This window comes from Orcinus orca, chromosome 16 (genome assembly GCF_937001465.1).
Source record: "Orcinus orca chromosome 16, mOrcOrc1.1, whole genome shotgun sequence".
NCBI lineage: Eukaryota > Metazoa > Chordata > Mammalia > Artiodactyla > Delphinidae > Orcinus > Orcinus orca.
The window spans coordinates 51754979-51767595 of record NC_064574.1 but is presented as its reverse complement, the minus strand read 5'-3'; the positions used below and the strand labels follow the sequence as shown (position 1 = coordinate 51767595).

Below are 12617 nucleotides of genomic sequence, written 5' to 3'. Positions count from 1 at the left end.
AAAGGGGACAGAAGGGGACTGGGCCTGGTCCAGCAGGCAGTCCTGCCACTGGTGTGCCCCCAGCCCTTGGTGAATATGTCTGGAGCTGCAGTAACTACTGCACCCTCATGGGCTTAGGTGTGCACAGGCCAGCTACAGGAGTCAGGGAGCCCAGAGCAGAGCGAGGGGCAGCAGCAACTGAGAGGGGTCTGGCCTGGGTGTGCTGTGGCCCACCAGCATCTGGATCCAGTTGAAGTAACTACTGACATTGGTATAGATGCCGGCCTGGTTGCGCCTACCACAGCCCACTCCCCAGCTCATGATTCCAATCTGAATCCACGGCCCATTCTTTTCACAGACCAAGGGTCTGTCTGGGTCACCCTGGAAAGCAGTGTGGGTGAGCAAGACCTGGGATGGGGCAGGAGGGGCCAGTGGAGAGGCTGGTAGAGCAGGAGGGGCTGTGGAGCTGGGCAGACTGGCTGCAAATCCCACTCCTCCCCCTGGAAGCAAAAAAACTTCAGTTTCTGCATCTGCAAAGGGGGGCAATAGTCTATCCACTCAATTTCACATAGGATCAAAGGAGGTACAATTAATGTAAAACAGGAAGCTTGTTTTATAGGCTGGATAAATGAGGTCTACAATGATTTTCTCATGAATGAACTCTAAGGGTGGATTGGTAGGGGGTCAAGGTGGTTGCTCTCAGGCCCAAGATTGGGAGGGGTGGTACCCAGTTTCAGTATGGCCCTCATTGGGGCAGGGGTACTCACTTTGCAGGCGTCAGTGTTGCCATCCTCAGAGCCAGGACAAATCATATTATTACTGCTGTGACTGCTGTAATCAGGCTGATGGAACAGGTAGGAACACCTGGATTTGTTTATGATGGAGACTTGCACTTCCTGAAGATCGTAGGGAGGTGGCAGATCTGCCAGGGGTTGAGGGTGGGAGAGAGAAAGACAACAACCTTAGCCTCTCCTCTGCCATCTGGGGAAAGGGGGTATGAAGGGGAGTGGACTTCCTGGAGTATCCACAGTACCTGGGACATTGCTCTTGATTCCTCTGCTCTAGTCCAGCACCCAGTATGTGGTGGGTGATGAACAATATCACAGAAGGACCCAATGGATGGACAGGCTGTCACAGCACCTCCCTGAGGCTTGGTTTCCCTCTCTGTAGCCTGCAGATGACAGGCCCTGCCTGAGCCAGTGGGGAGAGACCATGGCTGAAGCATACACAGGGGGAGGGGCTGATGCAGCTGAGCCTGTTTATAATTAGTATAGCTGCAGGATCCAGGCTGAAGTTTTCCCAAATTTGATGAAAGATATGAAACTACACATTCAGGAAGGTGAACAAATTCCAAGTAGGATAAACACAAGGAGATCCACACTGAGATACATTTTCATCAAAATATCAAAATGCAAAGACAAAAGGAGAATCTTGTAAACAGCGAGAGAGAAGCTACACATCAAGTATAGGGGATCTTCAACAAGATTGACAGCCACATTCTTTTCAGACACCCTGGAGGCCAAAAGGCAGTGCAATGACATATGTAAAGTGCTAAGAGACTAAAACAGTCAACCAAGAATTCTAGATCAGACAAAACTACCCTTCAAAAAAAATGAAGGCAAGATTAAGATATTCCCAGATAAGCAAATGCTGAGAGTGTTCATCATTAGTAGGCCTGCCCTACAAGAAATGGAAAAGGGAGCCCTTCAGGATGAAATGAAAGGGCAGTAGCCAGTAACTTATACCCATAGGAAGAAATAGAGAACACTGGTAAACGTAACTACACAGGTAAACATACAAGCCAGTATTATTATAGTTTTGGTTCATACTTTTTTTGCTATACAATTTAAAAGACAAATGCAATTTAAAAGACAATAATTGTAAATCTCTGTTACACAGAGATTGCTTACACAATATATAAAGATATGGTTACACAATATATAAAGATGTAAACTGTGACAATAACAACTTGAGAAGAATAGAGTTGTATAGGAACAGAACTTTTGTATGCTATTGAACCTAAGTTGATATTAATTCAAAATAGACTGGTATAAGTTTAAGTTATTAACTGTAATCTCCAGGGAAACTGCTGAGAAAATAACTAAAAAATATACAGAACAGGAAATAAGAAGGAAATCAATACAGTACACTAATAAAAATCAATTAAACACAAAAAGGAGGAAATAAGGAACAAAAAAGATATGACTTAGGTATAGATATAGATATGATATAGATATAAGATATCTATATCTTCCACATCTGACAAAATATAGAAAACAAATTGAATAATGGTAGAAGTAAATCCTTCCCTATCAGTAATTAATTTTAATGTAACTATTAAACACTCCAATTAAAAGGAAGAGATTGGCAGAATGGATTAAAAACAGAGATCCAACTATATCCTGTCTACAAGACAATAATTTTATTATATTTTAATTTTTGTATTTTTTAAAATTTATTTATTTATTATTTTTGGCTGCGTTGGGTCTTCGTTGTTGCATGCAAGCTTTCTCTAGTTGTGGCAAGCGGGGGCCACTCTGTTGTGGTGCACAGGCTTCTCATTGCGTGGTTTCTCTTGCTGCAGAGCACAGGCTCTAGGTGCACAGTCTTCAGTAGTTGTGGCACATGGGCTCAGCAGTTGTGGCTCGTGGGCTCTAGAGTGCAGGCTCAGTAGTCGTGGCGCATGGGCTTAGTTGCTCCGCGGCATGTGGGATCTTCCCAGACCAGGGCTCAAATCTGTGTTCCGTGCATTGGCAGGCAGATTCTTAACCACTGCACCACCAGGGAAGCCCGACAATAATTTTAGATCCAAAGGTAAATATAGGTTTAAAGTGAAAGGTTGGAAAAAGACATTCCATGCAAATAGTAACCAAAAAGAGCTGAGGTTGCTATACTAATGTCAGACAAAATGGATTTTCAGTCAAAACGTGTTACAAGAGTCAAAGAAGGGGGACTTCCCTGGTGGTCCAGCAGGTAAAACTCTGTGCTCCCAATGCAGGGTGCCTGGGTTTGATCCCTGGTCAGGGAACTAGATCCCACATGCATGCTGCAACTTAAGAGTCTGCATGTCGCAACTTAGAAGTCTGCATGCCACAACTAAGAAATCCCACATGCCGCAACTAAGTATCCCGCATGACGCAATGAAGATCCTGCATGCTGCAACTAAGACCCAGTGCAGCCAAAATAAATTAAAAAAAAATAAATAAATATTTTTAAAAAGAGTCAAAGAAGGACATTATATGTTGACAAAAGTGGTAAGTCCTCAAAGTATAATAATTATAAATATCTACACATCTAACAACTGAGTCCCAAAATACATGAAGCAAAATTGATGTAACTGGTGGGAGAAATAGACAGTTCTATGAGAACAGTTGGAGACTTCAATGCCCCACTTTTATTAATGGATAGAACAACCAGAGAGAAGATCAGTAAGATAACAGAGGACTTGAATAGCATTATAAAGCAGCTAGACCTAAAAGACATATACAGAACAATCCACCCAAACAAGAGCAGAATACACATTCCTTTCAAGTGGATGCAAAACATTCTCCAAGATAGATGACATGTCAGGCCACAAAATAAGTTGCAATAAATTAGAAAAGATTGACATCATAGAAAACAGTGGATTGAGGCTAGAAATCAATAACAGAAGGAAAACTGAAAAATTCACAAATATGTGGAAATTAAACAACATACTTCTAACCAATGGGTCAAACAAGAAATCACAAGGAAAATTAGAAAGTATTTTGAGATGAATGGAAATAAAAACACAACATACCAAAACTTATTGGTTGCAGCAAAAGCAATTCTCACAAGGAAATTTATAGCTGGAAATGCCTATGTTAATAAAGGAGAAAAATCTCAAATCAACAATCTAACTTAAGGAACTAGAAAAAAAAAGAGCAAATTAAACCCAAAGGTAGAAGAAGGAAGGAAATAATAAAGAGAGGAATGGAAAAAAATCAAACTAGGGAACAGAAAAACAATAGCAAAAATCAACAAAACCAAAAGTTGGTTCTTTGAAAGATCAACAAAATTGACAATGAAAGTGGGGACATTATTACTGACCTTAAAGAAAAATTAAGGACTATAAGTGAATATTATGAACAACTGTATTCCAACAAATTAGATAACCTAGAGGAAATGGACAAATTCCTAGGAACACACAAAATACTAAAACAGACTCAAGAAGAAATAGAAAATCTGAACAGACACATAACAAGTAAAAAACATAAAAAAGATTTAGTCACTAGTCAGAAACCTCCCAATGAAGAAAAGCCTTGGGCCAGATGGCTTAAATGGTGACTTCTATCAAACATAGGAAGAAATTAACATCAATCATTCTTCCAAAAAACAGAAGAGGAAGGAACACTTCCTAACTCATTCCATGAGACTGGCATTACTGTGACACCAAAGCCCAAGCAAGTTATCACACACAAAAAGAAACCATAGGGCTTCTCTGGTGGCGCAGTGGTTGAGACTCTGCCTGCCGATGGGTTCGTGCCCCGTCCGGGAAGATCCCACATGCCGTGGAGCGGCTGGGCCCGTGAGCCATGGCCACTGGGCCTGTGCGTCCGGAGCCTGTGCTCCGCAGTGGGAGAGGCCACAACAGTGAGAGGCCCGCGTACCGCAAAAAAAAAAAAGAAACTACAGACCAACATATATGCAAAAATGCTCAACAAAATACCAGCAAACTGAATCCAGCAGCATATTAAAAGAATTCTACACCACGACCGAGTGAAATTTATCCAGAGTGCAAGGTGGGTTCAACATACAAAAATCAATCAATATAACATACTACAGACTATAGTAATAGAATGAAGGAGAAAAAAAAACCCACATGGTTATCCTAATTGATGCAGGAAAATCCAACACTTTCATTATAAAAACACTCAATAAACTAAGGATAGAGAGAACTTCCTTAACATGATAGAGATCATATGTGAAAAACCCACAGCTACAGAATTGTGAAAGACTGAAAGCTTTCCCCCTAAGAACAGGAAAAAGATAATGATGCCAGTTTTTGCCACTTCTATCTAACATTTTACTGGAAGTTCTAGTCAGAGCAATTAGGCAAGAAAAGGAAATAAAACACATCCAAGTTGGAAAGGAAGAAGTAAAACTATGTCTATTCACAGGAGACATGATCTTATATATAGAAAATAATGAAGCGTACACAAAGAAGGACTAGAATTAATAAATGAATTCAGCAAATTTGCAGGATCTAAAATCAAGACACAAAAGTCAATTATATTTCTATACACTACCAATGAACAATTTCAAAAGGATATTAGAAAAGAAATATCATTTTACAATAGCATCAAAAAGAATGAAATAGTTAAATTTAATTGAGGACCTGTACACAAAAAACTACAAAACATTGCTGAAAGAAATTAAAGAAGACATAAATAAATGGAAACATATCTTCTGTTTATGGACTGGAGACTTAATATTATCTAGATGATAATACTCCCCCGAAGCAATCCACAGATTCAATGCAATCCCTATCCAAATTCCAATGGCCATTTTAGTGGAAATTGACAAGCTCATCCTAACATTTAGAGGGACTATCAAGAGACCCCCAAATAACAAAACCAATATTTGAAAAAGTAAACAAAGTTGGAGAATACACACTTCCCAATTTCAAAACATACTTGGAAGCTATAGGAATCAAACAATGGGGTCCTGGCAAATGGATAAACATACAGACAAACGGAACAGAATTGAGAGTCTAGAAAATAAACCCATTCTTCTTTGGTCAACTAATTTTTGACAAGGTGCCAAGATAATTCAGTGGAGTAGAGAATAGTCTCTTTAACAAATGGTGCTGGGACAACTAGATATCCAAATGCAAAAAATGAAGTTGGACCCACTACTTCGCACCATAAACAAAGATCAACTCAAAATGAATCAAAGAGGACTTCCCTGGTGGCGCAGTGGTAGAGAGTCTGCCTGCTGATGCAGGGGACACAGGTTCGTGCCCCGGTCCTGGAAGATCCCACATGCCGCGGAGCGGCTGGGCCCGTGAGCCATGGCCGCTGAGCCTGCGCGTCCGGAGCCTGTGCTCCGCAACGGGAGAGGCCCCAACAGTGAGAGGCTCACATACCGCAAAAAAAAAAAAAAAAAAAAGAATCAAAGATATACATATAACAGCTAAAACTATAAAACTCTTCAAGAAAACATGAGGGTAAATCTTCATGACCTCGAATTTGGCAATTATTTCTTAGACATGATACCAAAAGCAAAAGCGCCAGAGAAAAAATAATCTGAACTTCATCAAAATTAAAATATTCTGTGCATCAATAGATACTATCATGAAAGTGAAAAGAGATGTGGTCCACGAGTCTTGGCTCAGTCCTGCATCTGAAGTGCTCTTCCCCCATCAACACCAGGGACTGACAACATGGAACAACCCGGAAGGAAGGAGCTATGATGCCTCTTTCGAAGAAACTGAAGAGTTAAGTAAGAGGATTCAAAACACAACTTTCTGACACTAAAGCCTACCTGTTCTGCAGAACTTCAGCTAGGTCTTCATTTCAACTTTCAAACCTTTAGCTCTTCGTCCTTTTCCTGGAGATTATTGCCTCTTTCCTGGCATCACTTGGCTCTCTAAGCATCATGAACCCCATTAGGCCAGCTGGTCTTACCCTTAGCTACATATTAGAATCACCTGGGACGCTTAAAAATATCCCAATGTCTGTGCCACATCCCAGACCAATTAAATCCATGGAGTGAGACCCAGGAGCCAGTTTAAAAAAAAAAAAAGAAGAAAAAAGGAAAAAAAACCCCCACAGAATAGGAAAAGATATTTGCAAATCATATATCTAAAAAGGGTCTAGTATCCAGAATATATAAAAACGATTACAACATCACAACAAAGACAACTCAGTTTAAAAATGGGTTGGGGGGCTTCCCTGGTAGCGCAGTGGTTGAAAGTCCGCCTGCCGATGCAGGGGACGCGGGTTCCTGCCCCAGTCTCGGAAGATCCCACATGCCGCGGAGCGGCTAGGCCCGTGAGCCATGGCCGCTGAGCCTGCGCGTCCGGAGCCTGTGCTCCGCAACAGGAGAGGCCGCAGCAGTGAGAGGCCCGCATACCGCAAAAAAAAAAAAAAAAAAAATGGGTTGGGGGGCTTCCCTGGTGGCACAGTGGTTGAGACTCCGCCTGCCGATGCAGGGGACACGGGTTCGTGCCCCGGTCCGGGAAGATCCCACATGCTGCAGAGCGGCTAGGCCCGTGAGCCATGGCCGCTGAGCCTGCGCGTCCGCAGCCTGTGCTCAGCAATGGGAGGGGCCACAACAGTGAGAGGCCCGCGTACCGAAAAAAAAAAAAAAAAAAAAAGGGTTGGAGGGGGTTGGTCTTCCCTGGTAGCGCAGTGGTTAAGAATCTGCCTGCCAGTGCAGGAGACATGGGGTTGAGCCCTGATCCAGGAAGATCCCACATGCCGCAGAGCAACTAAGCCCGTGTGCCACAACTACTGAGCCTGCACTCCAGAGCCTGCGAGCCACAACTACTGAGCCCGTGTGCCACAACTACTGAAGCCCGTGCACCTAGAGCCCGTGCTCCCAACAAGAGAAGCCACCACAGTGAGAAGCCTGCGCACACGAAGAGTAGCCCCAGCTCGCCGCAACCAGAGAAAAGCCCGCGTGCAGTAATGAAGACCCAACGCAGCCAAAAATAAAATAAATAAATTTATTTAAAAACAAACAGGGCTTCCCTGGTGGCGCAGTGGTTGGGAGTCCGCCTGCCGATGCAGGGAACACGGGTTCGTGCCCCGGTCCGGGAAGATCCCACATGCCGCGAAGTGGCTGGGCCCTTGAGCCATGGCTGCTGAGCCTGCGCGTCCGGAGCCTGTGCTCTGCAACGGGAGAGGCCACAACAGTGAGAGGCCCGCGTACCGCAAAAAAAAAGAAAATAATAAATAAATAAATTTTAAAAATTGGGTTGGGAATTCCCTGGAGGTCCAGTGGTTAGGACTCTCTGCTCTCACTGCTGAGGGCCCAGTTTCAATCCCAGGCTGGGGAACTATGATTCCACAAGCCACGTGGTGTGACCAAAAAAAAAAAAAGGGTAAGGGACTTAAATAGCCATTACTCCAAGGAAGATATACAAATGGCCAACCAGTACATGAAAAGTTGCTCAACATCACTAGTCATTAGAGAAATGCAAATCAAAACCACAGTGAAATACCACTTCACACCCACTAGGATGGCCAAAACAAAACAAAACAAAACAAACAAACAAACAAAAACCTGGAAAATAACAAGTTTTTTATTGAGGAGAATGGAGAGAAATGATAACCCTCACTGTTGATAGGAACGTAAAATGGAGCAGCTGCTATGGAACACTGTTTGTCAGCTCCTCAAGAAGTTAAACATAGAATGACCATGTGATCCAGGATTGCACTCCTAAATACATTCACAAAATAATTGAAAAGAGGTATTCAAGCACAAATTTGTATACTAATACAAATACCCAAAAGATGGAAACAACACAAATGGCATCAATGGAGGAATGGATAAACAAATTGTGCATCCATACAATGGAATATTATTCAGCCATAAAAGAGAATGAAGTTTTCATACATACTATAATATGGATGAATCTTGAGAACATTATGCTAAGTGAAAGAAGCCAAACATAAAAGGTGACACAGTGTATGATTCCATTTATATGAAATGTCCAGAACAGGTAAATCCATAGAGACAAAAAGTTCGTTAGTGGCTGCTAAGGGCTGGAGGGAGGGGGTAATGGGGAGTGACTGTTTAATGGTTATGGGATTTCCTCTGGGCGTGATGAAAATGTTTTGGATCTTGATAGAGTTGATGGTTATGCACTGTGAATGTTCTAAATGCCATTGAATTATATACTTTAAAATGGTTAATGTTATATGAGTTAAACCTTAACAAGAAAGAAGGAGTGAAGTACTGACACACACTAAAACATGAATGAACATTGAAAATATTATGCTTAGTGAGAGAAGCTAGCACGTAGTGTATAACTGTATTCATATGAAGCGTCCAGAGTAGGTAAATCCATTAGACACAGAAAGCAGATTAGTGGCTGCCAGGGGCTATGGCCCTAGAACAACGGGGAATTAGGAGTAATGGCTAATAAGCATGGGATTTCATTTTGAGATGATGAAAATGTTCTGTAATTAGACAGTGGTGATGGAACCACTCTGTGAATATACTAAAAAAAAAAAAACGTCTGAATTGTATGCCTTTTTTTTTTTGGCTGCACCGCACGGGGTGTGGGATCTTAGTTCCCAAACCAGAGATCGAACCCACACCCCCTGCAGTGGAAAGAGTCTTAACCACTGGACTACCAGGGAAGTCCCTGAATTGTATACTTTAAAAGGATGAATTTTATGGTTTTTGAAGTATACTTCAAAAAACCCCCCAAAACAAACAATGCCTGATGCCTTTCTGACAAGTCCACCCCAAAACCTCGCACACCCCTGCAGGCTGGGGGTGTGGCCTGGGCCGGTGCAGGGGGGCCTCCCTCTCTGGTTTCTGGCTCACAGACTCGGAAGGGAGGGGTAGCTGAGTGTGGGTACAGAAAGCCCTGCTCTACGGGGGGGCGGGGTGTGGAAAGGAGGTGAGGAGGGATTGCTCAGCAGGCCAAAGCCAAAGCACAGTGGCACACAGACCAAGGTGGGGGCCACTGTAGCTGGTGTGGCTGGCACAGGACGTGGTGAATAACACTCCCCTTCCCAACCCGTCTGTCCCCAACCTCACTCTTTTTCTCATGGATGTCCCCCCAGCCATTCACCCAGCAGTCATCACGGTTCTTGAATTCAGAGGAGGAGGATAGGACACAGACGGGCTGGATGTGCTTATTGAAGGTGACGGAGGAGGACAGCTTCAGCAGGGAGCTGTCGTCCTGCAAATAATTCCTGGATTTGGGGTATATAATAATACTCTTCACCCTGTAACGATGGAGGTAGGCCCGCAGGCTCCAAATGGGTGGTGTGACAGACAGCTCGCCAAACTGGACCGACCATTCATAGGGATCTCTGTTGCTGGCAGGGGAGGAGAGAGCTGTCAGGGTGGGCCACCTGAGCACACCTGGGGCTGCTCCCTGAGCTGAGACCCCCGAGCTGCTGCGGGGCTCACCCCAGGCACCATTAGCAGGTCTTCCTTCGACCAAAGAGGCCAGGGTAGAAACGGGGAGAGCCCAGACAGCCCCAAACAAAGTCCCACACCTGGGGACTTGGGGGTGTTGGCAGGAGGGTGCCTCCCCTAACAGCTCATCTGGCCAGTCACTCAACCACCTGTCACCTCCAAGAACCCTTCTCAAAAGGCAACGAGCAGGTGCATGGGCGCCACAGCAGGCTGGGCTCAAAACAGCTACCGGGGCCACTGTCACCACAGGCCAGGCTGTGTGTCCAGCACTTACTTCAGCTCATTCCTCCCCCCGGCGGGCGGGGGGGGAAGGGGTCACCTCTGCTGGGAGGTGGGGTGAGGAAGGTGGAGGTTGGTGGTGCCATTTGGGGACAAGTGACGTGAGAAAGAAAAGAACAAGACAAATGTGCGTGGGAAAGTTCTGGGAGAACGTTCTGGTAGAAACCGCACAGCGTTTCCTCCCGGAGCGCCCTGGGGGACTCGCGTGGGTGCGTAACGGGCTGCAGCCGGGACTGCGCCTCAGGAGCACACGAGGGCCGTGTCCACGTGGGGCATGCGCGCAGGTCTTGGTGCAGACCCAGGGCCCGGGGTCAGCGGGCCGCCCGCCCCCAGACTCATTTTTGGAAGCAGTGCGCGGCCGAGAGCACCCAGCGGCGGTTGAGCAGGCTTGCTCCGCAGTAGTGGGAGCCCCATAGGCGCAGGCTGCCCTGCGCCCAAGCCCTGCATCCTTTCCATACACTATGAGTGTCGGGACAGTCCGTTGGCCACATGGCCCTGGGATGGACAAATGGACACCAGGCCGAGCTGCGGGAGGCAGGCCCACCCCGTCCACCCTCACCCACCGAGTGGGAGAAGAAAAGGGGCGCCCCGGGGAACCGCGCGTCCAGGGGTCTTGCCGCCCAGGAAGAAGGGGACGCTGGGGACCTGCCCCACGTGGTCCACAGGTGCCCGCCCCTCCCCCACACCCAGGGGGGCCCCATCAGTTACATGCGAGCATAGAAGAGTTCTAGAAACCTGGGGCGGGAAGAGGAAAAGATGAGCCGCCATTCGCGCTCCGGCTCAGGTGCCCTGCGCAGGGAAGCGCGTCCCCTGGACGCCTTACCTGGAAGCAACAGGTCCCTATCCCGCAACGCTGCGGGTAGGAGAGAAAGTGAGCTCCCTTTGGTCTCCACGCGCCCCACCCTTCCCCCATCACCCCTAGCTGCGCCGGCAGCCCCCGCCTCAGCTCACCCTGCCTCGCGATTTCGACCCGCACCAACAGTTGCGCCAGCAGCAGCGTCCTGACCTGCGCGCCCACGGCTTCTTCTTCCCGCCGCCTGGCGCCCCCTCTGCTTCCGCCAGCTCCAAGGCGCGGCTGGGGCGTCCCCTCGGGGAGAGGGAGCCACGGGAACCCTGGCCGCCCCCTTCCCTCAGCTTGACCTCTCTGGTCCAAGGGATATTTGGGAACCTGGGACGTCACAGTGCCCCGGCTTTGAGCTTCTACTGGAGCTCGGTCCCCCAACTAAGTACCTTGTTATGGCCCAGGAGCCAGTGTACCCAGACGATCCCTTTCTTGTCTGCGACCCTGGGGACCTGGCTGCCCCCCATGCTGCCCTCTTTTCTACCCATTCCTTCTGCTAGGAAGGACCAAGGACCTGCCCCATAGCCAGGACTCCCGTGAAAGCACATTAGCAAGTCCTCACTGAGACCCCCATTGGGGGTCTTGCACTGTGTCATCTACTGTTAAACGTGATGATCCATTACAGGACCCACAGAATAAATGTTGGCCTGATTTGACCATCTAGAGGGCTCTTAGCCTCCATGTCTGCCTGCTGCCCAGCAACAAGCCTCACCTAACTCTGTGGAGTCTACAGGTAGCTTCCCTTCCTTGCAGACAATATTGCAGGGCACCAAAGTCACCAAACTGACTCTCTCATAGATGTGAGCAGACCACTGAGTTGGGGTCCACAGGACCACCCTCTGAGTCAATGATTTTTTAGGAGGATTCACAGAACTCAGAAAAGCTGTTGTACTCCTGGTTATGGTTCCTTACAGTTAATGGATACAGATAACATCAGCAAATGTCAAAGGTGCAGAGGAGAGTCTGGAAGAGACCAGGTGCAGGCTTCCAGTTGTCCTCTTCCAGGGGAGTCAGGTGGGCAGTGCTTAATTTTCCCAGCAATGATGTGTGACAACACTCGTGAAGTTTTGCCAACCAGGGAAGCTCACTGAAAGTTTGGTGTCTAGAGTTTTTACTGGGGTTTCATCACATAGGCATGGAGGGTCCATGTGGCCAACATTATTTCTCAGATTGCGGCCCCTCCAGAGGTCCAGCTGATCCAGTGTGACCCAAAGCCCCGCCATAAATCACATCGTTATCATCAACTATCCGGAGTGGCCTGAGGCCCCAGGTCTACAAAGACAGTCTTTTCAGGCAGGACATTCCAAGGGCTCAGAGGTTATTTCCTAGGAGGTGGGCAAGGGCCAGTCCTTTCTTTGGATTGTGCAGGGTTTGAACATCCTAGGCCTGTTCA

The 12617-nt window shown here is 46.5% G+C and overlaps 1 protein-coding gene across 1 annotated transcript; it reads right to left on the bottom strand.

The window, feature by feature from the left end:
- Positions 1–141: 141 nt before the first annotated feature.
- Positions 142–11691, bottom strand: LOC101275594 (serine protease 41). The gene is made up of 7 exons (XM_004270462.3): positions 11614–11691; positions 11286–11470; positions 10723–10878; positions 10507–10514; positions 9718–9993; positions 747–901; positions 142–360 (listed from the first exon to the last, which is right to left on the bottom strand). Exons 1-7 carry the CDS (start codon positions 11689–11691, stop codon positions 142–144), a joined length of 1077 nt encoding a protein of 358 aa, XP_004270510.2.
- Between the last annotated feature and the right edge of the window lie 926 nt (positions 11692–12617).

Bases quoted from the DNA above. Each gene is read 5' to 3' on its own strand.
- LOC101275594 (XM_004270462.3), bottom strand. From the start codon at position 11,691: ATGGGGGGCAGCCAGGTCCCCAGGGTCGCAGACAAGAAAGGGATCGTC. The intron at 10,879-11,285 runs GTGGGGCGCGTG...TGTCCATCCCAG, and splicing joins CTAGGGGTGATGGGGGAAGG to GGCCATGTGGCCAACGGACT. The intron at 902-9,717 runs GTGAGGTTGGGG...AACCCCTGGCAG, and splicing joins GGACATCCATGAGAAAAAGA to ATCTGCCACCTCCCTACGAT.